Genomic DNA, 14,900 nt, shown 5'->3' on the forward strand with positions numbered 1-14,900 from the left:
TGTTTTTTAGCCATTATGCCAACTGCTGGTCCCAAGAGTTATTTTTGTTTAATGTTATTTGTTATTTTCATTTTAAATTTCATCAGAGAGAATGAAAATGAGAAAGCAAACTACCAGGTCCAGGACTCAAACCATAGTCAGCCATGTGGGAGACCAGCCCCTTAACAACCACACCACCTGCTAGCCCATGGTAACTACTTTTTTGCCAGCAAAAAGTCATACGAGACAATGGCACTCCCTCCTCACTGGCCTGGCCATAGAATAGGCCTTTGCTAGTAGCACTCAGTGTCCTGTCAGCAGCAGCTTAGAGAGACTCTCATCCAGGCAGGGTAACCAACCTTCCCAGTTTGCCTTGAACATGAGATTTTTGATGCCAAAACCAGGGCAGTCCTAGGCAAACTGACACGATTGGTCAGCCTGTATGTAGGCAAGGCAGTTGAATCGTAACGGTTATGAAAGCTGTGACTGTGAAGTGTGGTCTCAGGACCAGCAGCATCGGCCTCACCTGGAAATTGTTAGAACTTAAAGTTCCTGCCCCACCCTACTCTGATCCGAATCAAGTGCTAAGGGTGCGACCAGCAATCTCTCTTCTTTTTTGAGAGGTTTTCGCTATAGGGCGTGTGCACTCACCAGACAGATAGAGAGAGACATAGAGACAGAACGTGAGAAATCACCCCCCCAGGGGGGATGACCACGCCGCAATCCCTTCTCCTCCATTCTCCTCTCAGGATCTTGGGCACGCACGCACACGCGCCCGGCATGAGTTTTAAGCCACTGGGTCCGGGACGCGAACCGCGGTCGACTACGTGGGAGTCCAGCGACATAGCCATTACGCTAACTGCTGGTTCCCAACAATCTCTCTTTTCACAAGCCCTCCAGGTGACAGATGCATGCCGAAGTTGAGAACCACTCACCCTGAGGGGCACTTTCATCATAGCTGGAACTCGGGGCATAGACAGTGGTGAGGCTGGTCTAGAGGAGATGAGGGCAGAGAGCTTGGCAGAGCCCGAGGAGTGAAGGAGCTGGCATGTCAGGCGAGGAGCAGGGACTTCACTTGGTCAGCAGTGCAGAACCACTAAAGGGTTTAAAGGCAGGGGATGGTTCTCTCTTCCCCCCCTAAATATAAACTGGATTCATGGTGTATGTATTCCATAGTTTATTTGTAATATCTCTGAGCTCTTTCCATCTGAGTACATTTAGATCTTCCTCATTTTAGTGCCCAGCAGAGGGATGCTATATTAGCTCTACTTTAGAGATTATTAGAGAAAAGCTTTTTTGGAGGATGCATCACTGGTTCTGGGCCATAAGATTTTGATTCATTTAAGAGAAGAAAGTAATTCCTGGCTGGGGTGATAATATGATAGAGTATCTTTTCATGTAATTCTTTCCTGTGTTTTCGCTTTTTTTTGTTGTTTTTTTTTCTTTATTGTTTTATTTAATTTTATTTATTTATTTATTTATTTATTTATTTATTTATTTATTTTAATTTGACCAGAGAGGGACAGAGAGAGGGAGGGAAAGTGAGAAAGCAAGCTGCCAGGTCCAAGACTTAGAACACAGATAGCCATGTGGGAGTCCAGCGCCCTCAACCACCACGCCACCTGCTGGCCCCCAGTTCTTTCCTATTTTTAAAATATTGCCAGAGAGTGCATATAGTGGCCAGAGAGAGAGAGAGAAAGAGAGAGAGAGAAAGTAACCCCAATGGGGCATGGTCACACTGCAATACCTTCTCTATTTCTCCATCCTGTTGGGATTTTGGGCACGGGTTCATGTGTATCTGGTGTGTTTTTTAAGCTACTAGAATCAGCATTTGACTCATGATCAACCATGTGGGATCTGGCCACCCTAGGTTGTGGAACAAGTTGCCTTAAAAAAAAAAAAGTTATTTACTTCCATGAGTGAGTGGGAGAGGGAACGGTGAACGAGGGAAACAGAAAACTGCCACAAACCCCAGCAAGGTCTTGATGCTGCCAACCAACCCAGCCCCAGCCAGCCCTGGATCATGGACACGTGTGTGCCTGGTGTACTCAGGGACATCTCCAAACGTAAACCTGGAACCTTCCCAAGGAAATCAGCCCTGCACAGTGTCATCTTACTACTGTGCCGCCATTCAGCCCCTCATGGAATCCTTGTAACTGCACCGGGACATGTAGATGGTGTGGCTCCGAAGAGCTGGCATCATTTGCCAAAGGTCAGAAATAGTAGAAACTGTGTCTTTAAATTCCCAGTTGCTTATGTCTAAATCAAAGTGTAAAAAGAAAATACTGCAAGGTATTGAGTATCTACTCTAGGTACTATAGTTATATGTTTAGTCCTCAAAACACTTAAAAAGCAGATATCCCTGTTTTATTCAGATAAGGAAACTGAGGCCCAAGACAGGAAATGCAGTGCCTTTATGTGGACCTTGGTCAGGCTGCAGGGCCTATGCTCCTCTGCTCTATTCTGTGGTCACGAGCAGGTAGCCCAAGACCCCTGTGACCAGAGCAGTTTCATCTTCAAGAATGATTTGTGGGGGCGGCAAGTGGTATGGTGGTTAAGGTGGCTGGACTCCCACATGGCTGACTGTGGTTCGAGTCTCAGACCTGGGAGTTTGCTTTCTCACCTTCCTTCTCTCTGTCTCTCTCTGGTCAACTTCAGTAAAAAGTAAATAAGTAAATAATGACAATGAATAAAAATTAAAGAATTTAAAAAAAAGAATGATTTGTGATGATAGGCTTAGGTGAACTGGAGGGACATATTCCAGAACTTGGAAACATTGAATCCTAGGAGGCCCTGGGGAACCTCAGATTAGGAAAACAGGAAGAGGGAGGACAGGACTGAGTCCACACAGAGAGTGAATGTCTTGACTTCCCAACGCAGGGCTCACTTTTCTAGGTCGCCATCACATTCATGAGCCACTTTGTGTGGATTTCCAGAATCAATGTCTTGGTTGTCATGGATGGTACTGACCTTTGACATGGCTCTGAGATCCAACAGGAGCAGAGGCCAGCTCTTAGGTGCCTGGTAGTCATTGTCTATTGTGAATGGAAGGAGCCTCCGTTTTCAGCAGACACAGTTTGGGTTTTTTTGTTTTTGGTTTTTTTTGTTTCTGTTTTGTTTTGTTTTTCCTCGAGGGCCAAAGAGTACATTTTGGGTAAGAAAGGGAAGAACAGCTCCCATCCACATCACTGCAGGGCCCACGAGATTCTGTGCTGGACCTCGTTTCTTGGCTCTCAGATGCCCCCTTGTGACTTCATGGGAGAAGCACCTCTAACTCCCATGGAACCAGCTGTGAAGTGAATGATCTGGCCACTAGTGTTCATAATAGTCTCATGCTCGGTAAAGCTTCCCTTTTTGGGAGCTGGCAGGTAGCATGGTGGCTAAGGACTGGACTTTCACATAGCTGACTGTGGTTTGCGTCCCAGACCTGACAGCTTGCTTTCTCACTTTCCCCCACTCTGTCTCTCTCTGATCAAATTTTTAAAAATAGTAATGAATTTGGGGCCGGCAGGTGGCATGGTGGTTAAGGGTGCTGGACTCTCACATGACGGACCGTGGTTCGAGTCCCAGATCTGGTAGCTTTCCCTTTCTCTCTCTTTCTCTTACTCTCATTCTGTTCCTCTCTGGTCAAATAAAAAATAAATAATAAAGTTAAATAAAATAATTATTAAAAAAAAATAGGAACTAGCAGTTAGCGTAATGGCTGTGTCGCTGGACTCCCATGTAGTCGACAGCGGTTCAAGTCCCGGACCCAGTGGCTTAATCTCATGCCAGACGTGTGTGACCAAGATCCTGAGAGGAGAATGGAGGAGAAGGATTGCAGTGTGGCCATCCCCCGAGGGGTGATTTCTACTGCCCTCCCATATATGTGGCTGCGGACTTGAACCTCAGTCAGCCGTGTTGGAGTCCAGCGCCTCACCCACCATACCACCTGCCACCCCCCCAATAAATAATTCTTTAAAAAATTAAAAAAAAAATCATGACAGGGGTCAGCAGGTGGTGTGGTGGTTAAGGGCACTGGAATCCCACATAGCCAAATGCCGTTTGAGTCCTGGACCTGGCAGCTTGCTTTCTCACTTTCTCTCTCTCTCACTCTGTTCCTCTCTGGTCAAATTAAAAAATACTTAATGAAAAACAAAAACACAAACAAAAAATCGTAACAATTTTTTTTTTTAATCATGACAAGGGGAACAGGAGGTGGTGTGCTGGTTAAGGTGCTGGACACTCCCACATGGCTGACCATGGTTCGAGTCCCGGACCTGGTGACTTGCTTTCTCACTTTCTCTCTCTCTCTCTGTCTCTCTCTAGTAAAATTAAAATAAATGAATGAATAAATAAAATAAAATAAATAATTCTGAAAAAAACAAGACAAATGTATTTGTCTTGAAAATTTTTAATTAAAACTAATCGTTGCTCTTCTTAAAAATAAAATAAAATGGTATTCCGTGGCTGTTTTTTGAGTCAAGTGACCTTTATCAAGGACACAGAATCAGCTCCAGCTTTCCCCCCAGGCCTTTCATTCACTTTCTGCGAGGCAGAGCCCAGATGGCTTTTTGTTTACAAGGTAGGACTACAACTCCCAGAGTGCCTCTGTGTGGTTGCCAGGAGCAACCAAGGAATGCCAACTAACAGCCTTGCAGGAGCCTGAAGACTCTACCAACTCACTGCCCGCCAGCCATGGGCCAGGATTATTACTCTGTGCTCCAGATCACTCGCAATTCAGAGGATGCCCAGATTAAAAAAGCGTAAGTCAGGAGCCCGGCCACAGGGATGTGCTAGGGCAGGCCTGCCCTCCTCCCTTACACACAAGCTTCCATTGCAGCTCGGCAGGCAATGTAGACCTCGCGGTTTCTCTTGCTTCTTGCTCACCTGTATCGTGGCTTTGGGCTGGGTACCACCCAGGCCCAGGCTAGAAATACAGACCTTAGTCCTCCTGCAGAATGTCCTTAGGCTCCCAACACTCTTCTCTAGGCCCTGTCCCCTCTCCTGGGTGCCCTGGTGTTCCTAAAAATACAATAGGGACAAAAGAACCCTTGAAACTATCTCCTGAATATGACAGAGAACCAAGGGATTGTGAATGGAGGGATGGCCTCACCAGAGGGATGGACGATTACAAATTTCATTCTTGCCATCTTATGGGTTTTGGTGTTGACTAAACTGCATCTCTGGATCTTTCCACAAGTTTTGGGGACTCTGGCCCATGCCTAAGAAAATCTAGGACAAGGGCCCAGCAGGTGGCATGGTGGTTAAGGCATTACACTCCCATAGGTCGACCACAGTTCGAGTCCTCAACACAGCAGCTTGGGGATCATCCTGGGTGCATGTACGTGTGCCCAAAATCCCGAGAGGAGAATGGAGGGCAAGGGATTGCGGCATGGCCACACACCCCCGGGGCGTGATTTCTCATTTTCCCTCTCTCTGTCTCTCTCCAGTGATCTCATATGTCCATATGTCCTATGACAAAAACCTAAAAAAGAAAAATAAAATTTAGGGGGACCAGCAGATGGTGTAATGGTTACATTGCTGGACTCCCACATGGTTGACCAAAGTTAGGGTTCCAGACCTGGTGGCTACCACCTCACACTAGGCACATGGGCATGCATGGCCAAAATCCTGAGGGAAGAATGGAGGAGAAAGGGATTGTGGTGCAGCCATCAGCCCCCCACCCAGGGGTGATTTCTCACTTTCTGTTTCTCTGTCTCTCTCTGTTTTTCCTGCGAGCGCATATACTCTATAGCAAAAATCTCTCTAAAAAAAGAGAAAAAAAAGAAAAAAGAAAATCTAGGACAGGAGTCACTATATTTTTCTGAGAAAAAAAAAAAGGCAAACTTTTTAATGAGTTTTTTTGTTATAGGGCACATGCACTCACTAGAGAGAGAAAACAAAAAGACTGAAAGTGAGAAATCATCCCCGAGGGGGAAGGCCATGGCACGATCTCTCCTCCATTCTCCTCTTGGGATTTTTTTTTTAATAATTATTTTATTTTACTTTATTTTAATTTGACAAGCGAGAGAGAGAGAAAGTGAGAAAGAAGCCGCCAAGTTCAGGACTCGAACCGCAGTTGGCCATGTGGGAGTCCAGCACCCTTAACCACCACACCACCTGCTGGCCCCTCCTCTTGGGATTTTGGGCATGTGCACCTGGCATGAGTTTCAAGCTGCCAGCTCCAGGACTTGAACGTCAGCAATATAACCATCATGCCATCTGGTGGTCCCAAAAGTTTGCTTTCATCTAAGAGAGCTTTTTTTTTAAGAATTATTTATTTAATTTTCATTTATTCATTCATTAATCTTAATTTGACCAGAGAGAGAGGGGGAAGGTGAGAAAGCAAGCTACCAGGTTCTGGGACTTGAACTATGGTCAGCCATGTGGAGTGTCCAGCTCCTTAACCACCACGCCACCTGCTGGCCCCTAAGAGAGCTTTTTTTGATAGGGTCTCACCATGTCACATAACTCCTACTCAAGCCTCCCAGTTAGTTAGGACCAGAGGCGCCAACCACTACTCCCAGCCTATGTAGATTGGGCCAGGAATGCAACCCAGGCCTCTCATAGGGCCTCAGCCTTCTCTCAGTAGCATCTTTTTTCTTTTCTTTTTCTTTTGGAGTGATAGGGCGCATGTGCTCGCCAGACAGACAGAGAGAGACATAGAGACAGAAAGCGAGAAATCACCCCCCAGAGGGGATGGTCACGCCACAATCCCTTCTCCTCCATTCTCCTCTCGGGATCTTGGGCACGCACGCACATGCGCCTGGCGTGAGTTTAAGCCACTGGGTCTGGGACGCAAACTGCAGTCGACTACGTGGGAGTCCAGCGACATAGCCATTACGCTAACTGCTGCTTCCCCTAGTAGTAGCATCTTAGCAGCAAGTACCACTGCAGCTGATCCTGCCCAAATGTTTCTGGATGAATATCATTGAGCACCTGCCATGTGGATTAGGTGAGTGGTGAGTGGCGGCAGCTGCAAATCTGTGAACCCGACAGGGATGCTCCCTTACCTCATGCAGCTTACTTTTTTTTTGGAGAGATTTTTGGTATGGGAGTGTGTGCTTGCTGAAGAGACAGAAAGCAAGAAATCACCACCCCCCCCAGGGGGGATGGCCACGCTGCAATCCTTTCTCCTCCATTCTCTTCTCAGGATCTTGGGCACACATATATGCTCCCAGCGTGAGGTTGTAGCACTGGATCCAGGACTCGAACTTCAGTCGACTGCATGGGAGCCCAGCAACGTAACCATTATGCCATCTGCTGGTCCCAACTTTTTAAATTTTTAATTTACCAGAGGACACCTGCAATTGCTGGGGGTAGGGTGTGAGAAAGCCCCCATATGAGTCATAGTCACACTGCACTCGGTTCTCCATTTCTCTTTCGGATTCCGCCCAGCGTAGCATTTTTTCAGGCCAGTGGGTCTGGAACTCAAACCACACTGTTGGCCGTGTGGCATCTGTGCCTTAGCCATGCCAAATGCAGCTCAATCGTGAATATAGATATTGAGTAAGTCTCCCCTGCTGGGATGCGTGTCACAAAAGGGGAGGCCCGGTGCTGTGGAAGCACTGTGGAGGGAGGAAACCCCTTAAGAGGCTGTTGTAATCAAGGCAAAAGGTAAGGCTGCGGTAGCATTAAAGGTCTCCATTGGTAGGTGACGTAGTGGTTAAAGACTCCCACATGGCTGCCCCAGTTCAAGTCTCAGACCTGGAGGCTTGAAGCTCACACCAGGCACATGTATGTTCATGTCCAAAATCCTGAGAGGAGAATGGAGAAGGGTTAGTCTCTCACTGTCTCTCCGGTGAGCACATGTGCCCTATAGGAAAAATGGTTTTTCAGAAACAGGAAAGCTCTCCAGGGGATGGGGGCGTGGGGAGAGAATGACGGTTAACTGGCTCACCAGAAGATAAAGGAAAAGGGAGGTGTTGGGCCGACACCATGGCCTGCTGGATAAGGGAGCAGGACCCCACCCAGTCGGTGCCCCTGCAGACCCCCTCCCACCGCCCACACCCTGCCCTATGTTCGGGGCCTCCTTGCCATGGGCTTCCACGCCCTGCCAAGGGGGCACAAGCAGGGATCAGAGGGAGGACTGTGGGCTTGTGGTCTTTCTTCCCTAGATCCCTTCCTTTGGGGTCCCTTTGGGTTGCCTCTGTTCCTTAGTGAAGGTGCCAGGCTCCAGTAACCACTCGTCCCTCACTCCTAGAAGATCAGGGTGGTCAAGGTCCCCAGCCTCAGGGACTGTGCTGTCCCCTTGGTCTCCCTCACCCTCCCACAGCTGGATCCCTGAATTAAACTCCCTACAAAGGACCCTGTAGGGAGTGCGGGCCATCACTTCCCTCTGGGACAGTGGGACACAGATGCTACGGTCATGGTGTCACTCAGTAGCAGCGCTGGGTGGATCCATGGTGGGGAAAATGAACACAGAGCGACACGGAGCGGGAGGTGGCACAGGGCCTGGCAGGGTGGGGTGCCTCTTGGTACCAGGCCCTTAGCGTCCCTGATTCTACCTCAGCCTCCTAAGAAGCCCGCGTGTCAGTTTCAGACCTCTGAGAAGCAGAGGGGTTGGGGTGTACAATGTGTGTGTGTGTGTGTGGGGGGTGGCAGGTGGCATGGTGGTTAAGGGCACTGGACTCCCACATGGTCAACCACAGTTCGAATCTCAGACCTGGTGGCTTACTTTCTCACTTTCCCTCTCTCTCTCACACTCTGTCCCTCTCTGGTCAAATTAAAATAAATAAAGTTAAATAAAATAATTCTTTTTAAAAAATGTGTATGAGGAACCCTGTGAAGGATGAAGGGAGGGAGCAGGAGTGCAGGGGAAGCCTTCAGACCACCGGGCAGACCCCACCTGTAAAAGGAGCTAGGGAAGGGGAAGGGTAGGGAGAGGAGGGGAGCTGCTGCTGCTGCTGGCTGGGGGGGGGGGGGGGGGGGGGGGAGGCTGCACTAAATTGGAGGAGTCCCATTAGTGCAGGGATGACCTCACTAGTGGGTCCACCTCGCTTAGGCATGGCTTGGGCAGCTGGGCAAATGTGGCCACAGCACAGATGGCCAGGGGCAGCTGCTGGGGCTGCCAGCCACCTCCCTCCAGCAGCTTCCCTGCAGGAGAGCTTAGCGGAGTCCCAGGGTGGCCAGCGTAGCCCCCAAGCACCTCATTGTAGCTATGGACTGGGGCCTCCCGCAGGAGCAGGCCAGCTGCTCCCACTGTAGTAACCCGTCCTGCTCCAGGTACCGGAAACTTGCCCTGAAGAATCACCCGCTGAAGTCCAGCGAGCCGACTGCACCTGAGACCTTCAGGCAGATAGCGGAGGCCTACGACGTGCTGAGTGACCGTGAGTGACCAGGGCTGTGCTCAAGGAGCCATGCTGTCCATCTCCCCGGGTGCCCTCACTTCCATCAGGATTGTTTCCAAGACAGTTGGGTTTTCTGGGACCCAGTAGACAGAAGTTACCTCCTTCTGGCCCAGAATCTCAACAGAGACAACAGAATGAAGGAGAGCCTTTCTCAGGAGACACAAGCTAAGGTGGAGGGGTGGCTTGTCACAGTCAGGGCAGGGCAGGACTGGCCACATTCCCTGCTCCCCCATGCCCTGCAGGGACAGAACCTCTCCAGGCACGAGTGAGGCCAAGCAGACATGCCCCTTGTCGTCCAGATGTCCCACGAGGCTACATCTCCCTCTCCTCGAGGAGAGCTGGAGCATACATGGGCCCAGGGGTACCGCGGTCAGCAGGACCTCTGTCTTTAATGGAAGTCAGCAGAGCGGGGACAGTGTGACTCCCGCCCAACCCAGCTTCTTCAGGCCTGGCAGAACAGCTAGAAGGGCACCGAGTTTGCTCCGGCCCAAGGTCCCAGCACTTTAGAGTCCTTAGACTAGGATTTTGAAGCTCTAGGAAGCTCTAGGACTCTTAGACTAAAATGTCCAGGTTGTGGATTATTTGCCTGATATCAGACAACGGCTGAGTAGTGACTGAGTGAAGCCAAATTCCAGGATTGTGCCGGGCTCTCAGTCTCTGTCCTTCCTCCAATCCCCACCCCCACCCTCCCCAAACTAGTCTTTCCTGTCTGTCCACTGGGCTCTAGAGGCCCGTGCCTAGGCCCACCAGGAATGGAATCGAACCCCTGACTTCTTGGTTCTGATTCCAAAGGCCACCAGGCAGCTGGAACTTCCCTGTGCCACGTCCCCTGGTCTTCAGCCCCTCCACTATCCCAGTGCCCAGGGCTGAGCCATCCTCAAAGTGACTCCCTCCACAGCTGTGAAGAGAAGCATCTATGACAAGTTCGGCGAGGAGGGCCTGAAGGGTGGCATTCCTCTGGAGTTCGGATCCCAGACTCCATGGACCAGGGGTTACGTCTTCCACGGCAACCCTGAGAAGGTTTTCCACGATTTCTTTGGGGGAGACAACCCATTCAGTGGTAAGAGGTCTTACCCATGCCTTGCCTTACTGGGGAAGGATACAGCTCTGGGGGTGCTTTTCTTTGAGTAGTTTTGTTTTGTTTAAGAAATATGCATACTGGAGGACCAGCAGGTGGTGTGGTGGCTAAGGGCACTGGACTCCCACATGGCTGACCATGGTTCAAGTCTTGGACCTAGCGGTTTGCTTTCTCACTTTCTCTCTCTCACTCTGTCCCTTTCTGGTCAAATTAAAATCAATAAATAGGGGGCTGGAAGTTGGCATGGTGGTTAAAGGTGCTGGACTCCCACATGGCCGACCACAGTTTGAGTCCAGGACCTGGTGGATTACTTTCTGGCTCGCTCTCATGCTCTCTCTCTCTCTGTACCTCGCTGGTCAAATAGAATAAAGAAAGAAAGAAGGAAAGAAAGAAATAAAGTTAGTTAAATAGAATAATTCTTAAAAAAAAAATGTATATTGAGATTGACAGGTAGCATGGTGGTTAAGGCTCTGGACTCCCACATGGCCGACAGTGGTTCAAGTCCTGGACCTGGTGGCTTGCTTTCTCATTTTCCCTTTGTCTATCTCTGGTCAAATTAAAAAGTGAATAATAATAACAAATAAAAATTAAGTAAATAAATAATTCTAAAAAATAAATATGTATATTATACATGGTAAAACAAAACAATTTATTTATTTATTTGTTTGTTTGTTTATTTGTTTATTTATTTATTTTAGAGATTTTTGCCTTAGGGCTTGTGTGCTCACAGGAGAGAGAGCAACAGAGACAGTGAGAAGGAAGTGAGAAATCATCCCTTAAGGGGACACTGCAATCCCTTCTCCATTTTCTTCCTTGATTTGGGCATGCATCTACGTGTGCCCAGTGTAAGTTTCAAGCCACCGGGTCTGGAACTTGAACCATGGTTGGCCAGTGATGTAACTGCTATGCTGTCTGCTGGCCCCAACACAGAATTTATTGAGAAAAATTCTAGCCCTCCAGTTCCTTCCCCAGAAGAAGCCACTCACTGTTAACAGTCTATGTTTTCATAACCCGCCGTCCTTCCAGAAATCATGTATTTGTTTAAGATAGGGTCTCACTGATGTTGTGATCCTCCAGCGTCAGCCTCCCACATCACTGGACCACAGGTGTGTGCCCTAGCACCTGGCTTTTAGGATGGGCTGGGAATCCAGCCTGGGCCTCCCATGTGGCCTCAGCCTGTGAGGAGCAGTGTCTACTGGTGTGTACCGCTGCAGCTGGGCCTAGAAATTTTATTTTATTTTATTTTATTTTATTTTATTTTATTTTATTGTCAGAGCACATGTGTGCTTGTCAGAGAGAGAAAGCACTCCCACAGTAGGCGTGGTCACACGCCTACTACAATCCCTTTTTCTCCGTTTCTTCATCCCTTTAGGATTTTGGGCGTGCGTGTACATATGCCCAGTTTTCCAAGCTGCCAAGGCCAGAATTCAATCTTGCTCTCAATGTACAGTGCTTACCTGCTGTGCTACCAGGCCAGCTCTAGAAATTTAATTTTTTCATAAGCCTTTTTAAAAATTAATTTATTTTTATTTATTTTATCTTTTAAATTTATCTATTTGTTTACTGTCATTCACTGTACATCAGTACAGTATACAAAAAGAGATTTTCCATCCAGTATACATTGTATATTGGCTCAATCAAGGATATTACCATACATGTTACCATCAAAAAATAATTTTCTAGGGAACCAGCAGTTAGCATAATGGCTATGTCGCTGGACTCCCATGTAGTCGACCGTGGTTCGCGTCCCAGACCCAGTGGCTTAAAACTCACGCCGGGTGCGTGTGCGTGCGTGCCCAAGATCCCGAGAGGAGAACGGAGGAGAAGGGATTGCGGCGTGACCATCCCCCCTGGAGGATGATTTCTCACTTTCTGTCTCTATGTCTCTCTCTGTCTGGCGAGCGCACGCGCCCCATAGCAAAAACCTCTTAAAAAATTTTTCTATTTCTTGTTTCTTATATATTTTGCTTTATTTTTGCCCCCTTGATTCCCCACCTCTCACCCTCTGCCAACTCCCCACCTTCTCCCACGCTATCTCTGGTATGTACAGTTGTTTTCCATACCTTTTTTTTTTTCACATTTTATTGATTCACTAAAAGTCTTAATTAAAGACTTTCAATAGCAAGCACAGCTGATATATACATATTCATGAATGTATGTCTGACTTTAGGTGTAAACCTCAGCGAGTACAGTGAATATACCATATAATAGGGTTTTTTTAATGAATTTTTTAATTTCAAAAGAAAAGTTTTTGTTTTAATAGATCAAAATTTTAAAATGTTAAGAGAAATTTGCTTAAAACTTAAAGCCAGGGAAAAGATTAGGATTCAGTTCAAATAGTAGGTAGATGAACCTATCAACAGTTCAAGAGAAGACAAAAATCCTTAAATATGGAAATCAAAGCATCAAAGAAAAACAGTAATGTTTTAGTCTAAAGTAAAAAATTCTATTTCACTAGTTCAGACTTACATAATTAATCTCTCTTCTATTGAATTTGCGGTGCTCCTGTGGTCCGATCTTTCCATTTAAATTCTGGAAGGCAACATTCAACTCTGGACTTGTCCTTACCATTAGGCTGGCCATTCTCTTGGTTGTTTCTTGTACTCTTATTTCTGTGTGTCTGACTTTAGTTTTCCTGGTATAGCACTTCCTTTAGCACTTCTTGGAGAGCTGATCTGGTGTTGGTAAATTCTTTCAGGTTTGATTTATCTGAAAATGTTTATGTCTTTTTTTCCCATATGAAAGATAATCTTGCTGGGTATAGTGTTCAGAGTTGAAATTGTTTTCCACTTAACACTTTGCATATATTTTCCCATTCTTTCCTTGCTTGCATTGTTTCTGACGAGAGGTCCAACGATAGCCTTACGGGATAACCTTTGAAAGTAACCTGACGTTTCTCTCTTGCCAGTTTTAGAATCTTGTCTCCATCTGTGGTTTTGGTCAATCTGGTGAGTGAGCCTTGGGGAAGATCTTCTTGGGTTGATTCTACATGGGGTCCTTTGTATTTCTTGGGTCTGGATACTTGAGTACCTCTCTAGGTTTGGAAAGTTTTCTTCTAGGATTTCATAGAATAGATTATCAATACCCTTATTAATTTCTTCACCTTCTGGGATACCGATGATCTGGATGTTTGGGTGTTTAATGATATCTAGTATTACTCATATGTTATTCTCATTTTTTGGGGTTGTTTTCTCAGTCTTTTTGGTGAATTTTTCTAGGTCAGAGGTTCTATCTTCCACATCTGAAATTTGATCTTCTGCATGATCTAATCTGCTTTTGATATATATATATATTTTTTGGAGAGGTTTTAGCTATAGGGCACGTGCGCTCACCAGACAGACAGAGAGAGACAGAGAGACAGAAAGCAAGAAATCAGCTCCCGGGGGGGGATGGCCACACCGCAATCCCTTCTCCTCCGTTCTCCTCTTGGGATCTTGGGTACGCACACACACGTGCCCAGTGTGAGTTTTAAGCCACCGGGTCCGGTACGTGAACTGTGGTTGAATACGTGGGAGTCCAGCAACATAGCCATTACGCTAACTGCTGGTCCCTGCTTTTGATATTTTCAAGGGAAGTTTTGATTTCCTGTACTACAGCCTTCATCTCTAATAATTTTGTTTGATTCTTTTTTATGATGTGTGTCTTCTGTTTCTGATTGTGCAAGAATTTCCTCATCTTCTGGAACTTGGTGTCTCTGTTCTCCTGCATCTTCTGGAGTTTGTGGTCTCTCTTCTCTTGCATCTCTGTTAGCTTTGTCACTATGAATATTTTAAATTCTTTATCTGACATTTCCATGAGTTCCCTTGTATTCTTTGTGGAGAAAGAGGAGTTATTCTTTTCCTTTGGAGGAGAGGGATTTTCTCCGTTTCCCATATTTCTTGTGCCTCTGTGGTGGTTTCTGGTCATCTGATGGATTATATGTTTTTTCCTATTTTTTTTTTGAGTTAAATCTGAGCAATCAGAGGAATGCAGGTGGAGGTGACCTGCAGTCTGTAAACAGAACTGTATTTCTCTCTTTGCACAGCTGATTCAATGAAAATCGAAGATTAATCTGACCCTAAAAATATTCAGGTATTTGGTTACTGAGCACCTAGACCTGTCTAGAAAATCAGTGCATGGAGGCTGAGCAGAAAAGCGAGAAAGGTAAAAGAAATAGGAAAAAAAAAAAAAAGGAAAAAAAAAGAAGAAAGAAAAAAAAAAAGACAATAACAATAATAGAAAGAGAAGAAAAAAAATGTGGGGTCAAAAAACGAAGACTGTGCAGTGCACCGCGCGAATGGGGCCGCTCAGAACTCAAATATAGATGGCTGCTGATTGGCTTATCCATGGGACAGGAGGAAATGTAAGAATCAGAAAGACAAAAGAGCAGCAGAGAGCTAAGTTAAAAATTTTTAAAAATTAAAAATAGAGAGAGATGTAAAGAGAATAAGTAGGGTGCTCTAACCTGGCTCCTGGCTAGGAGCAGGAGGGTAAAGTTTGGGCAGAGGTCTTTGGTGGTTGAAATCCTGCAT

At 46.6% G+C, this 14,900-nt stretch overlaps 1 protein-coding gene across 3 annotated transcripts in view; it reads left to right on the top strand.

Moving 5' to 3' along the window:
* The first annotated feature begins 4,589 nt into the window (after window positions 1-4,589).
* DNAJB13 (DnaJ heat shock protein family (Hsp40) member B13) overlaps window positions 4,590-14,900 on the top strand; it is a 23,200-nt gene continuing 12,889 nt past the window's right edge. For all 3 annotated transcript variants that reach the window (XM_006140975.3, XM_006140976.1, XM_006140977.2), the window contains exons 1-3: window positions 4,590-4,724; window positions 9,187-9,290; window positions 10,210-10,371. In XM_006140975.3, coding sequence (XP_006141037.1) covers window positions 4,657-4,724; window positions 9,187-9,290; window positions 10,210-10,371 — 334 coding nt within the window. In that variant the 5' untranslated portion in view covers window positions 4,590-4,656. The remainder of the gene's footprint in view (window positions 4,725-9,186; window positions 9,291-10,209; window positions 10,372-14,900) is intronic.

Source organism: Tupaia chinensis, unplaced genomic scaffold (genome assembly GCF_000334495.1).
Source record: "Tupaia chinensis unplaced genomic scaffold, TupChi_1.0 Scaffold000047_1, whole genome shotgun sequence".
Taxonomy (NCBI): Eukaryota; Metazoa; Chordata; class Mammalia; order Scandentia; family Tupaiidae; genus Tupaia; species Tupaia belangeri.